This window comes from Lissotriton vulgaris, chromosome 5, assembly GCF_964263255.1.
Source record: "Lissotriton vulgaris chromosome 5, aLisVul1.2, whole genome shotgun sequence".
Taxonomy (NCBI): Eukaryota; Metazoa; Chordata; class Amphibia; order Caudata; family Salamandridae; genus Lissotriton; species Lissotriton vulgaris.
In genome coordinates this window covers 374,125,090-374,137,701 of record NC_141693.1, presented here as the reverse complement: position 1 = coordinate 374,137,701, position 12,612 = coordinate 374,125,090, and the positions used below count along the sequence as shown (strand labels likewise).

At 42.1% G+C, this 12,612-nt stretch overlaps 1 protein-coding gene across 1 annotated transcript in view; it reads right to left on the bottom strand.

The window, feature by feature from the left end:
• The window catches only part of CHD5 (chromodomain helicase DNA binding protein 5), a 1,029,381-nt gene that overhangs the window by 503,152 nt on the left and 513,617 nt on the right, over positions 1-12,612 (bottom strand). The window contains exon 12 of the mRNA XM_086921723.1: positions 10,416-10,547. Coding sequence (XP_086777849.1) covers positions 10,416-10,547 — 132 coding nt within the window. The remainder of the gene's footprint in view (positions 1-10,415; positions 10,548-12,612) is intronic.

Genomic DNA, 12,612 nt, shown 5'->3' with positions numbered 1-12,612 from the left:
ATTATGAAAAATATGTACTGGTCCACATAAATGAGTGCCAATCTCATCAAAGGCAACCACTGACACGAATTTAGGAGTGGTGGCACTACCGATTGATAACATGTTACACAAGGAGATCTAAAAAGTAGAGGTGTGTGTAACTTGTGTAATTTGCTGCAGCACAAATATGCAAAATGATAGCAGAATTACTCAAGATTACTTTACACAAGAAGTTTAACCCTGCATATAGTGCCTTATTGCAAAATGCAACATTGCAACCAAAATGAACCAGAGAATGCGTTTTGTGATAAGAAAATAGCTTTAAATGCAACAGAACAGGTACAGTATCAGCAATCTACTGTTCATGCTCTGTTTCTGTGCTCCTGGCTAGGTATTTCTGTCTAATTTACTCCAAATTACATACACAGGCATAATCACATAATTCTCAGTAATTTCACATCGCAAGAATACCTGAAATTACCACAATGTTTCCAGTTACTCTGGCATCATGAGGTTTTTACACAGGCCTTCTAAAGAGATGCAAAGGTTCAATTTATTACAGACACCCCCCAGTTTCTAAGGTTAATATGTGTTTAATGTGACACTGGATTAGTAGGATTCCCTCAACGGGTGAGCTGCATTCATTGGATTGCAAATAATTTTACAAATGTTTCAATTTTCATTTAAACTGTTGCAAACATGAGGTCCTGGGAGAATTTGCTATATCGAAAACACAAATCACTTTATTACCACCTGACTTAATGATTTTAGGTAGTTTTAAAAATTGTTTATGTTATATTCAAACAATATTGAAGTTGCAAACTTAAAAGTGACAAGTTCATCTAGAAATTATGATTAAGGTTTAAATTACAAAGAATTTTGGAAGCTATAAATAAACTGAAACAACCGATTCCAGCATGTTATTAGCAAACCAGAATTCCTATTATTTGACAAGAACAGCAAACAAGATACAGGACAAAATCTGGCTCTACGATATGGAACTTGGCGGCTTCAAACCCTAACTTTCTCCGAATGCCAGGTCACTTGGATTCACCCTGGACACTAACCTCAACCTCAAGGAACACATTGCCACAAAACAAAGACAGCCAGGAACCTCCTCTCTTTTCATAACAATGTCTAACCGTTTCTTCAAGAAAGCAACTTCAGACTTGATGTTCAAGCCCTCTTACTCTTGCTCTTGCATCTGGCTAGTGGTAATGGCTTACTCCATGGCCTCTCAGACTCCACACTGGCACTACTTAGAGGCACTCTACACGCTGTAGTACAGTACATATCAACTGGGGCCACATCACCCTCATCCTTATGGAACTTCATTAGCGCCACTTGCCGACTTACACAATCTTTAAAACCAGCTGCATCGTTTACAAAGCCATCACGACCAGCACCCCGCCTAATTTGTAGATAAGGTCACCATCTCTGGTGGTTCTCGGCAAAGCCAGGACACGATTAGACTGCAAACTAAGAAGTATACGAGAGAAAAAACAATACAGCAGGCCTTTTCCATCTATGCATCCAGGATCTGGAAAAGCATCTCCACATCCACCAGGAACACCAGCTGTAATTTAGAAAAGAAGACTCACCTCTTTAAAGAACATTACATCACAATGCATTAGCTGTACATAGCCCAACTTCATCTCCGATTACACGCTGACTTTATGCTTGCCTTTGACCATGTACAGCGCTCCACTGTCTTTTGGCTAGACTAACACTATAGAAATGCCATATTCATACATACATACATACATACAATGATATATTTGAGTGTGTTTCAATGTTGCAAATAGCCTTTATAATTTTAATTTAAATATTCTCTATTAACTATTCAATACAGTAAATGCCCTTTCACATTCTCAAACCAATATTTAAAAAAACTTCGATCAAGCAGCAAGTTTAAATAGATCTTTGAATGTTTTTTAAGTTTAAATAACTTATTACAATAGTCAAATGTTTTACACAGAACTCTTTCAACTCCCTAATCACCCTCAAACAAACATATTTAACTAAGCTACAACCTTAAAGAAATTCCAAAAGAGTTGAGAACATTTAAAGTAATTTGTAGTATTTGTAGTCTGACCAAAAATGTTCTAAATTCATTTCAAAATACAAAATAAAAGGATATTTTTCTGTATTCTGAATGGTTAATTAAGTCATACGAAAACATTTGAACAACTTACACATTTGGGAGCCTTTTAAACAGATAATCTTGACTGTTTAAAAATGTGCAACGGGGCTGCTCAATTATCGAGACAGAGACACAATCCTCCAAGCTGCAAGGGTTGCTCCTCCAATCCACCTAGACAACTCGGAAATCACCTTCTTCCCCGACTTCACCCGAGCGGTGCAGATGCGGTGACGCTCCTTCCTCGTTCCTTGATGTCAAGCGAAGGTTGAGAGAAAAAGGTTTCAAGTATGCCATGCTCTTCCCAGCACACTTGCGAGTTGAGCTTGTTGGAAAAACCCGCTTCTTTGACCTCCCAGAGGTGGCATCTGACTGGCTGGACAGCCTTAGACCCTCGCAGGAACAGGACTCCACCGACCATTGATTCCCGCAGCGATTTCTCACAGAAGGGGCTTCCCTGCTTCAAAAACGTTGTTCTTCAGCCGCTGCAGTACTTTGAGCCACCAGCACTCGGCCCATGCTGGTATTGAACCTTGTACTGATGCCTTGGGAACTCTCACATTTGGTGACCTGAATATCGGACATGTCCTGCATTGATAATCCGTGATAGTAGGCGGGGGGCTGACGCAGCTCTGAGGCCTGAGGTGTGTATTTACCTAATCAGTAGAATAGTTGGGCGACAGGAACTCTGCATTTAAATAACATGGGATGTTGGGAGGGATTGGTTTTATTTTGTATGTTGTTTCTTTGTATTATCTTGACGGTACAATTTATACATGTGGCCCCACTAGTGGGGATCTGCCTAGCTCAAAATGGAAGTACAGTACAACAGGGAAGTCAAAATCTTAAGTTGGAATGTTAACGGGCTGGGGACAAGATCAAGAGAAGTGCTGTGTTGCAGTATATTAGGAGGCAATCGCCGGATATTATTTTACTCCAGGAAACACACCTCGTTGGCAACACATGCAAGGCAATGCACAGGTGGGGATATTCAATGGTGGTACATGCGGGCTTCACCCCTAGCTCCAGGGGAGTAGGCATTATGCAAAAAAAGTCATTTCCCTTTTCACTGACCTCTACACACGCAGATGACCAAGGCAGATATGTTGGAATCACAGGCTCTTGGGAGGGCAGACTTATCACCTTCATGTCAATATATGCGCCCCCCGGGATGCAGGGCACAACATTCACTGACCTAAGTGCTATACTCCTGACGTTGCCTGACGGACACCTGGTGCTCGGAGGCGAGTTTAACTCAATCCTCTCGGGTGCTTTAGATATACCCGCCCCCCCCAGTGCAACCCCTCAAGCCGCTCATGTCTTTTCTAGTTTCTTGGAGGAAATGGGACTGATGGATGGCTGGAGGGCATACAAACCCGATAAGGTGCAACTGGGTAGACACATCTTCGCCCATTCCCCTCTATGGGCTCAAATAGTTTTGGATCATACACAAGTGGGAAGGGTTGCCCCAATGTACCCCTGGTACTCCAAAATGCGGAAAGGCTTAATTAAAACTATTGATTAATATTTTCTGGAGAACGAACATACAGTGGAGTCACCCCAAACACTTTGGGAAGCTTTTAAAACGGTGGACCGAGGACAGGCCCTATCCTTGGTAGCGGGCTCCAAAAAAGAAAGGGTGAGAGAAATATCTGACATAGAGGAGGAGCTATACCGCCTAGAACAGGATGTCACCTCAGATGCCACGCCTGAAGCCCTCCACACTCCCTACGCCTGCGGCAGGAAGAATACCGGGCACTGGTCACTGACCGTGCCAAACTAATGGGACAGGAAAGGCTGGGACGGATATAAAACTGGGGCGACAAGGTAGGAAAATTGCTCTCACGGTTAGACAAGAGAGAGCAGGCCAGCAGGCTCATGCCAGAAGTTAAGGGCACTGGTGGTTCCTCAGTGACAGATCCCTAAGGCATAGATAATCACTTTGCAGCTCACTTCCAAACAGTATATAGCTCGGTGGCGCCTTACCCTGGAGCAGACTTTGCTGATCTTATTAAAGACATATCTCTTCCAAAACTATCGCACTCAGACGTCACGTTCATGGACAGTGTACTAATTGCTGATGAAATAGCTACGGCAATAAGAGCACTACATTCATGGAAAGCTTTGGGCCCAAATGGCATTCCAATTGAGCTCTACAAGCTTCGACCAGATAAACTGGCCCCCTATCTGAAGTCTATGTTTGAGGATAGCCTTGAACAGGAAATATTGCCACGTGACCAGAGAATTGCCACTATAGTCATAATCCACAAGGAAGGGAAGCCCAGAATGGAATGTACCTCCTATTAGCCTATATTGCTGCTGAACGCAGATCCCAAAATTCTGGCTAAAGTACTTGCCACCAGGCTGATCAAAGTGATAGGCGACCTAGTCCATCTAGACCAATCGGGGTTCATGCCTAAAAGAAACACTGCTCTCAATCTGCGCCGGCTACACGGAGTCCTGGGCAGGGTACCGACGATACTAGAAGACGCCGTTGTGGTCTCCTTAGATGTCACCTTGGCTTTCTGTACACTGGAAGGCCCTATCTTTTTGCAGTACTTGTCAAACTGGGATTTGGGCCAAATTTCTGCCGCTGGATATGACTGTTGTACAGCGTGCCGCTGGCTCAGGTAGTGGTAAATAACAGAAAGTCTGAACCCTTTGAACTCAGCCGAGGGAACCGTCAGGGGTGCCCCCTTTCTCCCTTACTGTTCGCTTTGGCCCTTGAACCACTCGCAGCGTGGATGCGTAAAGATGTAATGATCCACGGAATGCGCTGGTCAGCGGAATGGGAGGACCGGATATCTCTGTACACTGATGATATTCTCCTTTATCCTACGTCCCTTAAGAGATCCCTAATAGCAGCCTTTAACATGTTAGATATTTTTGGGAGGTACTCTGGGTTTGGAGTCAATTGGCAAAAATCACTCCTGTATGTCCTCTGGGGAATTTCTTCCCCTCTGCCCCGAAACTGCCCGATTCCAGTGGTCTCAGACGGCTTCAAGCACCTGGGCATATTTATATCCTTAGATCGATCGGTTCGATATGCCCGCAATCTGCTCCCCCCACTGCAACAACTCAAAAGGGACATAACACATTGGAAGTCCCTCCCGCTCTCGGTATTGGGCAAGGCTGAGTTATTTAAAATGATGTCTTTGCCCCGTTTCCTATACGCGCTACATGACTCAGCTGACCTCGTCCCAAACTTGTATTTTAAAGATCTCGAGGGGCTCCTGACAGACCTCCTTTGGGGAGGGAGACCGCAAATCGCTATGAAAAAGCTGACACCTAGCTGGTATGATGGGGGAATCGGGTTGCCTGATATCCAAAAATATTACTGGGCTGTGCATCTAACTGCTATCAAGTATTGCGCGTATGGACACCCTGACAACCCGGGGTTCCTGATGGATCGTCGGCTTTTACCCAAAGAGACCTTCTCGAGAGCTCTATATTCAACACCAAATAAATACCCGCTCACCGGGCCCACTGCTCACACAGTTAAAATCTGGCCCTCTGATACTAAATCAGTCGGCTGGCAAAACAAATTGAAGATGGCCACATCCTTGTGGGACTCACAAAAAATAGGATACATGGGGAACTCAAAAGGATTTGCTAAATGTGACTTAATAGGGATTTCCCATGTTAAAGACCTTTGATGCGCTTGGGGTGTCAAACCCTTTGACACTCTACAAACTCAATGTGCTCTGGCGGATTCCGTATATTATTAGTACCTACAAGTCAGACGCTTGCTGCAAACAGCTATTCCTGAGGACTCGACTCTGCCAGACACCTCCCCACTAGAGAACAGACTATTGGATGGACACCTGCCTGATGGGGCCATCTCCCTAACATATTGAAAACTCATTAACAATATCGAAAACCCCCTATTAAAATTGTGAGACAAATGGACTGAGGACGGAATAGAATTAGATGACGAAACCTGGCAGGAAGCGGTCTCCTCTCCTAAGACTGTCGCTATCCCAGCGAGACTCAGACTGGTGCAATTAAAGATCCTTTACAGAACTTACATAACTGGTCCCCAGCTGGTACACATGCGTGGGCTGGCAGACAGCTCTTGTAGGAGGGGATGCGCACAACTGGGCACATTCATACTCATACTATGGCACTGTGAGCAAATCCAAGAATACTGGCGCAAAATCCATACTGTCATGAGTGAAGTGTTGGGGTAGAAATCAGACTGGAAGCACCCAGATGCCTCCTTAAAATCTGGGAACCTACCAACCTCAACACCTTTCCTACGAAATGGACCAAGCTTGGCTGCATGATCGCCAAGAGAAATATCGCACAGCTCTGGGGAGCCCCGCATCCGCCCACGGTCGGAGCCTGGGAGCAAGATCTAGACTGGTGTATGCTGAGAGAGAAAACAGTTTATGTGGCTCAGGATTGTCCCCGCAAATGGTCCAAGGTTTAGGCCCCCTGGAACACATACCAGAGAGATATATGTACACCTCCCCGTGAAGCCGATGATGATGACCCCCATCCCCGTGAATTTCAATTAATTATGTTGGTGTATAGTGTGTAACCGGATTTTGCTGTAACCCCCAATTGAATCTGTGATTTGTACCTTCATGTCGGGACTGTTTAATAAAAAGATTTACAAAAAAAAAATGTGCAACTGACACTTAAACACGTTAAAGCATTTAAAAATATTCTTCGATTTTTTTAATGTGTTCCATTTTTTAAACTAAAACATCAGAACATTTAGACTCTACATTGCAGTTGGCCCAGTTTGCACTCAAACACAATTACTTTTTCTTTGATGGTGATTTTTACTTTCAGACAGGAGGAGTGGCTATGGGCTGTCCATTCGCCCCGGAATTAGCCATCCTCTTCATGTCAATCTATGAAAACAAATTCATCCACCAAGACAACCCCTTTGGACATTCAATCAACCATTGGTGTCGGTTCATTGACGACGTGTTCTTTGTGTGGTCTGGTTCCGAGGAGGAACTAAAGCTCTTTAATCAATGGCTGAACAATAGAACTGAAGAGATCAAATTTAGTCTCATGTACTCAAAAGATAAAATTCCATTTTTGGATGTTGAAGTATACCCTTCGGATGAAGGAGATCTGATTACAACATTAAACAAAAAAGAAACCGACCGGAACAAATCATTACACTTTACCAGCAATCACCCCCGTAGTTTAAAAGAGAACTTGCCATATGGGCAATACCTTAGGATCCGGAGAAATTGCCAAGATCGGCAAGAATATGAAAAATATGCTGAGAAATTAACCAACAATCTCATTGATCGCGGGTACCCCAAAAAACTCCTACACCGCTCAAAAAAACGGGCTTGGTGGACCCCTCGAGAACATCTGTTGGAGAAAAAAACCAAAAAGAAATTGGACAGAATAGCCCTAGTCACCACATATTGCCCAAACTCCAACATGCTAAAAAAAGTGGTGCATAACAATTGGCACTTGGTTAAAAATCTAAGTGAGGAATTGAAGAAACCCCCACTATTCGCCTTCAAAAAAGAATCAAGTCTAGCCAATAAATTGGTGAGAGCTGCACTCCCAATTAAACCACCCACTAATCTGAGGAACATGATGGGCTTACCACCAGTGATGGGACACCATAAATGTGGAGGATGCAACTGCTGTGAGTCCACCGAAGAAGGAACAACATTTAAACACAACGGAGTAACATGGAGACATGAGATGTTTACGAACTGTAAAACATGATCGGTCATCTACGGAATCAAGTGTCCATGTAACCTCCTATATATTGGGAAAACCAACCAGGAGGTCCGTTTAAGGATCCAACAACATAAATCAAGGATCAAACGAAAGGTAGCGAATGCCCCACTGGTAAATCATTGGCAAATGAAGAATCATGGTGACAATGAACTACGGTGGACAGTGATAACAAAAGGGGAACAGGACCCGAGAGGAGAAGACCTAGATGCCACCTTTAGTAGAAACACTTCATAAACTAATACGTACATCCCAACATTTTAAATATACTGTCAGATGATTAGAATGTGTTGTCATCCTTTAACATATTTATTCTTTTCTTTTAATGGGTCCTCATTTTTTGATATATTCAACTAATATTTGTAATTGTTTACGAAATTGTTACACAGGTTTTTAACTTGTTCACATTTTTTATACACAGTCCTAGGAAATGTTATTGTTATTTCATGGGGAAAAATGTAGTCACATTTTAATCCTTTTTTATACATTCTGCCATCTTTTTTATGATAAAAAAGTGAAATTCTGGCAAACCGTTCTAAATAGATTTACCTTACTATCAACATGGTAGAAGCAACTTTTAGTTCAAATCCTGCTATTAGAACTTGAACCACCCAGAGAAACTCTTCAGCAACCACTACAAATATGTAATAAAAAAAAAAAGAGAAGCACATTAGCTACTAATTATTCCTTGTGCATATGACACTCCTCAAACTGAGGACTCATTCATTAACACACTCTCTGGTGATACGGAGCAATCTTAAGCCGGATATTATTTAGAAAACTCGATGTGCAAAGAAATATAGGATTACCACTGGAAGTAACAAACTAATCCTAGTTTTGTCAAGGGATGTCATGAGGTTCTAGCTTGTCTCAGTGTGATTTATTTACTTCGGGTATGAAAGGTTCAAAATCAGCTATGAATCTCTTCTAGGTGTGTGAAAATATCACATTTCCAACTCATGGTAGTGTGGAAGGTATGGCTTTATTGTTAAGTATCTTTGTAACAATTGTCCCAGTTAGGAACATTATGACCCTCTTTACAACAGTCTTTGGGCCAAGGGGGCCATAACAAGGTCAATGGTGAAAATGCAGACCTGGTAAGTCTTACCAAGGAACTTCACTTGAACCAAACTGACAAAATCCTCTGGTGGAACTCTGTGTCAGAATAATAATTATGGGGTACTCAGGCACAGCATTCCTATTGCCCCCAGTAATACCGAGGGGCTTGTTTATGAGAAACTAACACATTACGATGCTGCAAGTCAATTTGCTGCACCACGCTGTTTAGTTTCGAGGCACAGGGATGTGACATATTTACAGGAACAAGCTGCAACTCAGTGCCTTTCCCTGCACCGGCGCACAAACTGCTGCCATGCGCCAGCGCAGGCACCCTTGAACCTTGGTGCAAGGATGCCTGCGTTGTGGGGAGATTGTTTTATGCAGGAAGGGGTGCCTTCCTGCACAAAAACAATCACTTGAGGTAATTTCCTCTTCCAATGCATGCTGTAGAATGCAGCACACATTGAAAGAGGAAAAAACAAGGAAAAATGAAAACATTTCTCCTTGTTGCACCTTGCTATGCCATCCCTGGGGGTGGGTAGCATTCTGACACATTTACAGGTTTACAATTGTTCGTATATCTGGAAATGCATCAGTGGACATGGGTGTTGTGTGACAACACCCACAGCAACATTCATGTCACTTCCTTAGCACGCAATGGGTTGCATGAAATAGGGCAATATTTACGAGGACAGGTAAGGCAACTCAGGGTGGCTTTACGGGTGCTTGTAAATTTCACACTGCAGGTTGCACCGCTGGTGCGTCATGCAACGTCACTCACTGACGGAACAAGGGTCTCATAAATAAGTCCCCTAATTTCTTAGTGGACTTTCAGGATCACTGCCCTTTAGTTGCTGTGAAAACCAGTTTTGGTAAGATATATTAGCCCATTTCCAAGGTGACTTGTAATAAGGGGAGAGGATGTGGGATAAAGGCTGACCTTGAAGCTGGGGAACCAAGATCAAGTCTTGGCAGGAGGCTCAAGCGTCCTGTGATTCTGGGTAAATCACTTAACCTCCCCATTGCCTAAACAATGAATTTGTCTGTCAGTAATGCAACAGGTGCTCGTGTAAAGCGCTCTGATACCTTTGGGCTGGGTTTGCGCTATACGAAACGGAAAAGAAAAAGGGCCTAAGGCTTATCGTACAGGAGGTTGACCCACAAAGAGGCCAGCTAGTCATAGAGGTTGATAATTTCACTAGTTTTGTTCAATGAATGACAAAATAATACCTAAAGGGATAAACATATTTTTAAATCAAATATGTGAGGAAGATTTAAGTATCCATGTCTTGTCCTGCATACCTTCACATGTTTTAGTTCTCAACAAGCTCATGGAATTTCATATTTGACCATTGATATCAAGGCACTTTCCTTCAAATGGTCATGTTCACGCTAGATCTTACCCACCACCTGTTTTGCCAATGAATGGGAAAGCATGTTTTTGCTGTTGGTAACATTGTACATCCTGAATTTGTATATTGTCCATTTTTTTACTGCAGAAATTCATAGAAAATACCTGTGGTTCCAATATGCCACTTTCAAGTCTTCATAGTACGGAATGTCGATATCATCAATCTCCCATGTGCATTGATCATAAGGCAAGTCTTTCCACTTTATCAAGTAATGGACATCCCCCTTTTTATCGAAGCTGGAAAAAACAACAGAGATAATTTTTAAATCACAGCAGGTGAAAATAAATATACTTTATTGAGTTGTATTTTTATTGTCTTTACTAGTTTGTTGTTTCCAAGAGAAGTCATGTGTAGTTGAGGCAATTATTTCCTTTAGCTATTTTTTTTTACTTTTTCAGAGTAAAGTTACTACAGGCGATATTCTTTCGGATGCCCTTAAAGGTAGATGTGACCATGGGCCATATGTATCGAGGAACCAATTTGCGATTCTGTAATAGCAATTTTTAAGAATCGCTATTTCAGAATCGCAAAATGGTATGTATCAAGAAAAACGCATTTTTTTTTCGATTTCTTGATATTCCTTAATTGTGAATTCGCAAATTGCGAATTCGCAATTAAGGAATACTTTCCCATTCATTTCTATGGGCCAGGAGGCCCATAGGAAGGAATGGGAATTTTTTCTCAATTTGCGAATTCACAATTTGCTAATCGCAAATTGAGAATAATTTCAAGGGTGCAGGGGTGTCCAAAGGACACCCTGTTGCACCCCTGAAATAAGCATAGGTGCACATGTGGTGCACATACATGCCCTAAGGGCATCTATGTGCGTCACATGGCACTTTGAAAAATGCAAAAATGTGCATTGTTCAAGGAATTCGCAACTTACCACCAACTAGAAGTTGGTGGTAATTTGCGATTCCTTAAGGCCATTTAGCAAATTTTTTTGCCTTCTTACATTGCATTTAAGGAATTGCAAAATTTGCTATTCCTTAAATGCAATCGCAAAATAAGGAATCGCAAATTTTGCGATTCCTTATTTTGCATTGGATTTTCCTTCATACATATCATTTTGCGAATTCCCATTGCGAGTTTTTCTATTACTTAAACTGAAATATAAATATTTAGGTCTCCACCAAATCTACATTTGTGATTGTTTGGGTCAAAGCCGACAAATAACAACTTTTTTATTATTATCTTTTAAATTCTCAAATCTGATAGACATATTCTTCTTGCAAGTGTGACTTTCATAGTTTTCTGGTTCATGCCGGTGATACCTAACACTATGACTGTGCAGAATGAAAAAGGAAACCATTTGATGTATTCTGATGTGCAATTACACATTATATTTATTCTTTTTACATGCCAAGAAATCCTTTTTCATGCCCCCTATGAATAAGGGTGGTCACAGGGTTATTTGTCACACAGATTGCATCCTTTATACCTACTTAATGCAGACATAATTTTAGAACTGCAAAAGTAGTGGAAAAAGGCATTGTCAATATTATGATTTTCCAAAAAAGTTACAACTGTGGGGGTAATAACCAAATGGGGAAGCACACTTCTTCGGACATTGCCATAGGAACACCAATTTTCCCACCACAACCAAGTTCTAAAAATATGGCCAACGGGATGATTTTCCAAAGTAGTACTTTCCATTAGCACCTATAAAACTCTAAAGATTCTAATTCTCTCACTCATTATCTGCTATATTCAGGTTTAGATGTAACTTTCTGGCCATTTTAGTTGCATTTGATTTTTCAAAAACTTTTGAGAATCGGTACCGTCAGGCTATTGTTTTAATCAGAGTGGTGTGGCTCACTGGTTAGAGGCGGCAGACCCGGAAGCAGAGAACGGCCCGGGACCAGGGTTCAATTCCCAATACGGCAGGGTCGTGGACCAGGGCCAGCGGACTCGATAATTCTCGCCTCGGTGCCTACTCTAACCAGGAATCAGACTCGGCAACTCTGGGCATTAGCTTGCCGCATCTCTACAACGGCCCCCCACATTCGCCGGGGATGCCTGGTTTCACCTTGGAGATACCCAGTAGGGACCATCTCACAGGGATAGCCAGGACGGGTTCCCCAGCGGTCTACAGCGCCACGACGCCTCAGGGCAGCAGTGCGCTTTACAAGACACATACATTTACATTTACACATTTACATTTACAATCATCAATACACATTTGACAGTATTCATGCAAACAATGAGTTGAGATTTTAGGGTAATTATTTCAATAACATTTTCAGAGGTTTCTATTTACTAGGATTGAAACCAGATTTTATATCCATGTTTGTGGTAATT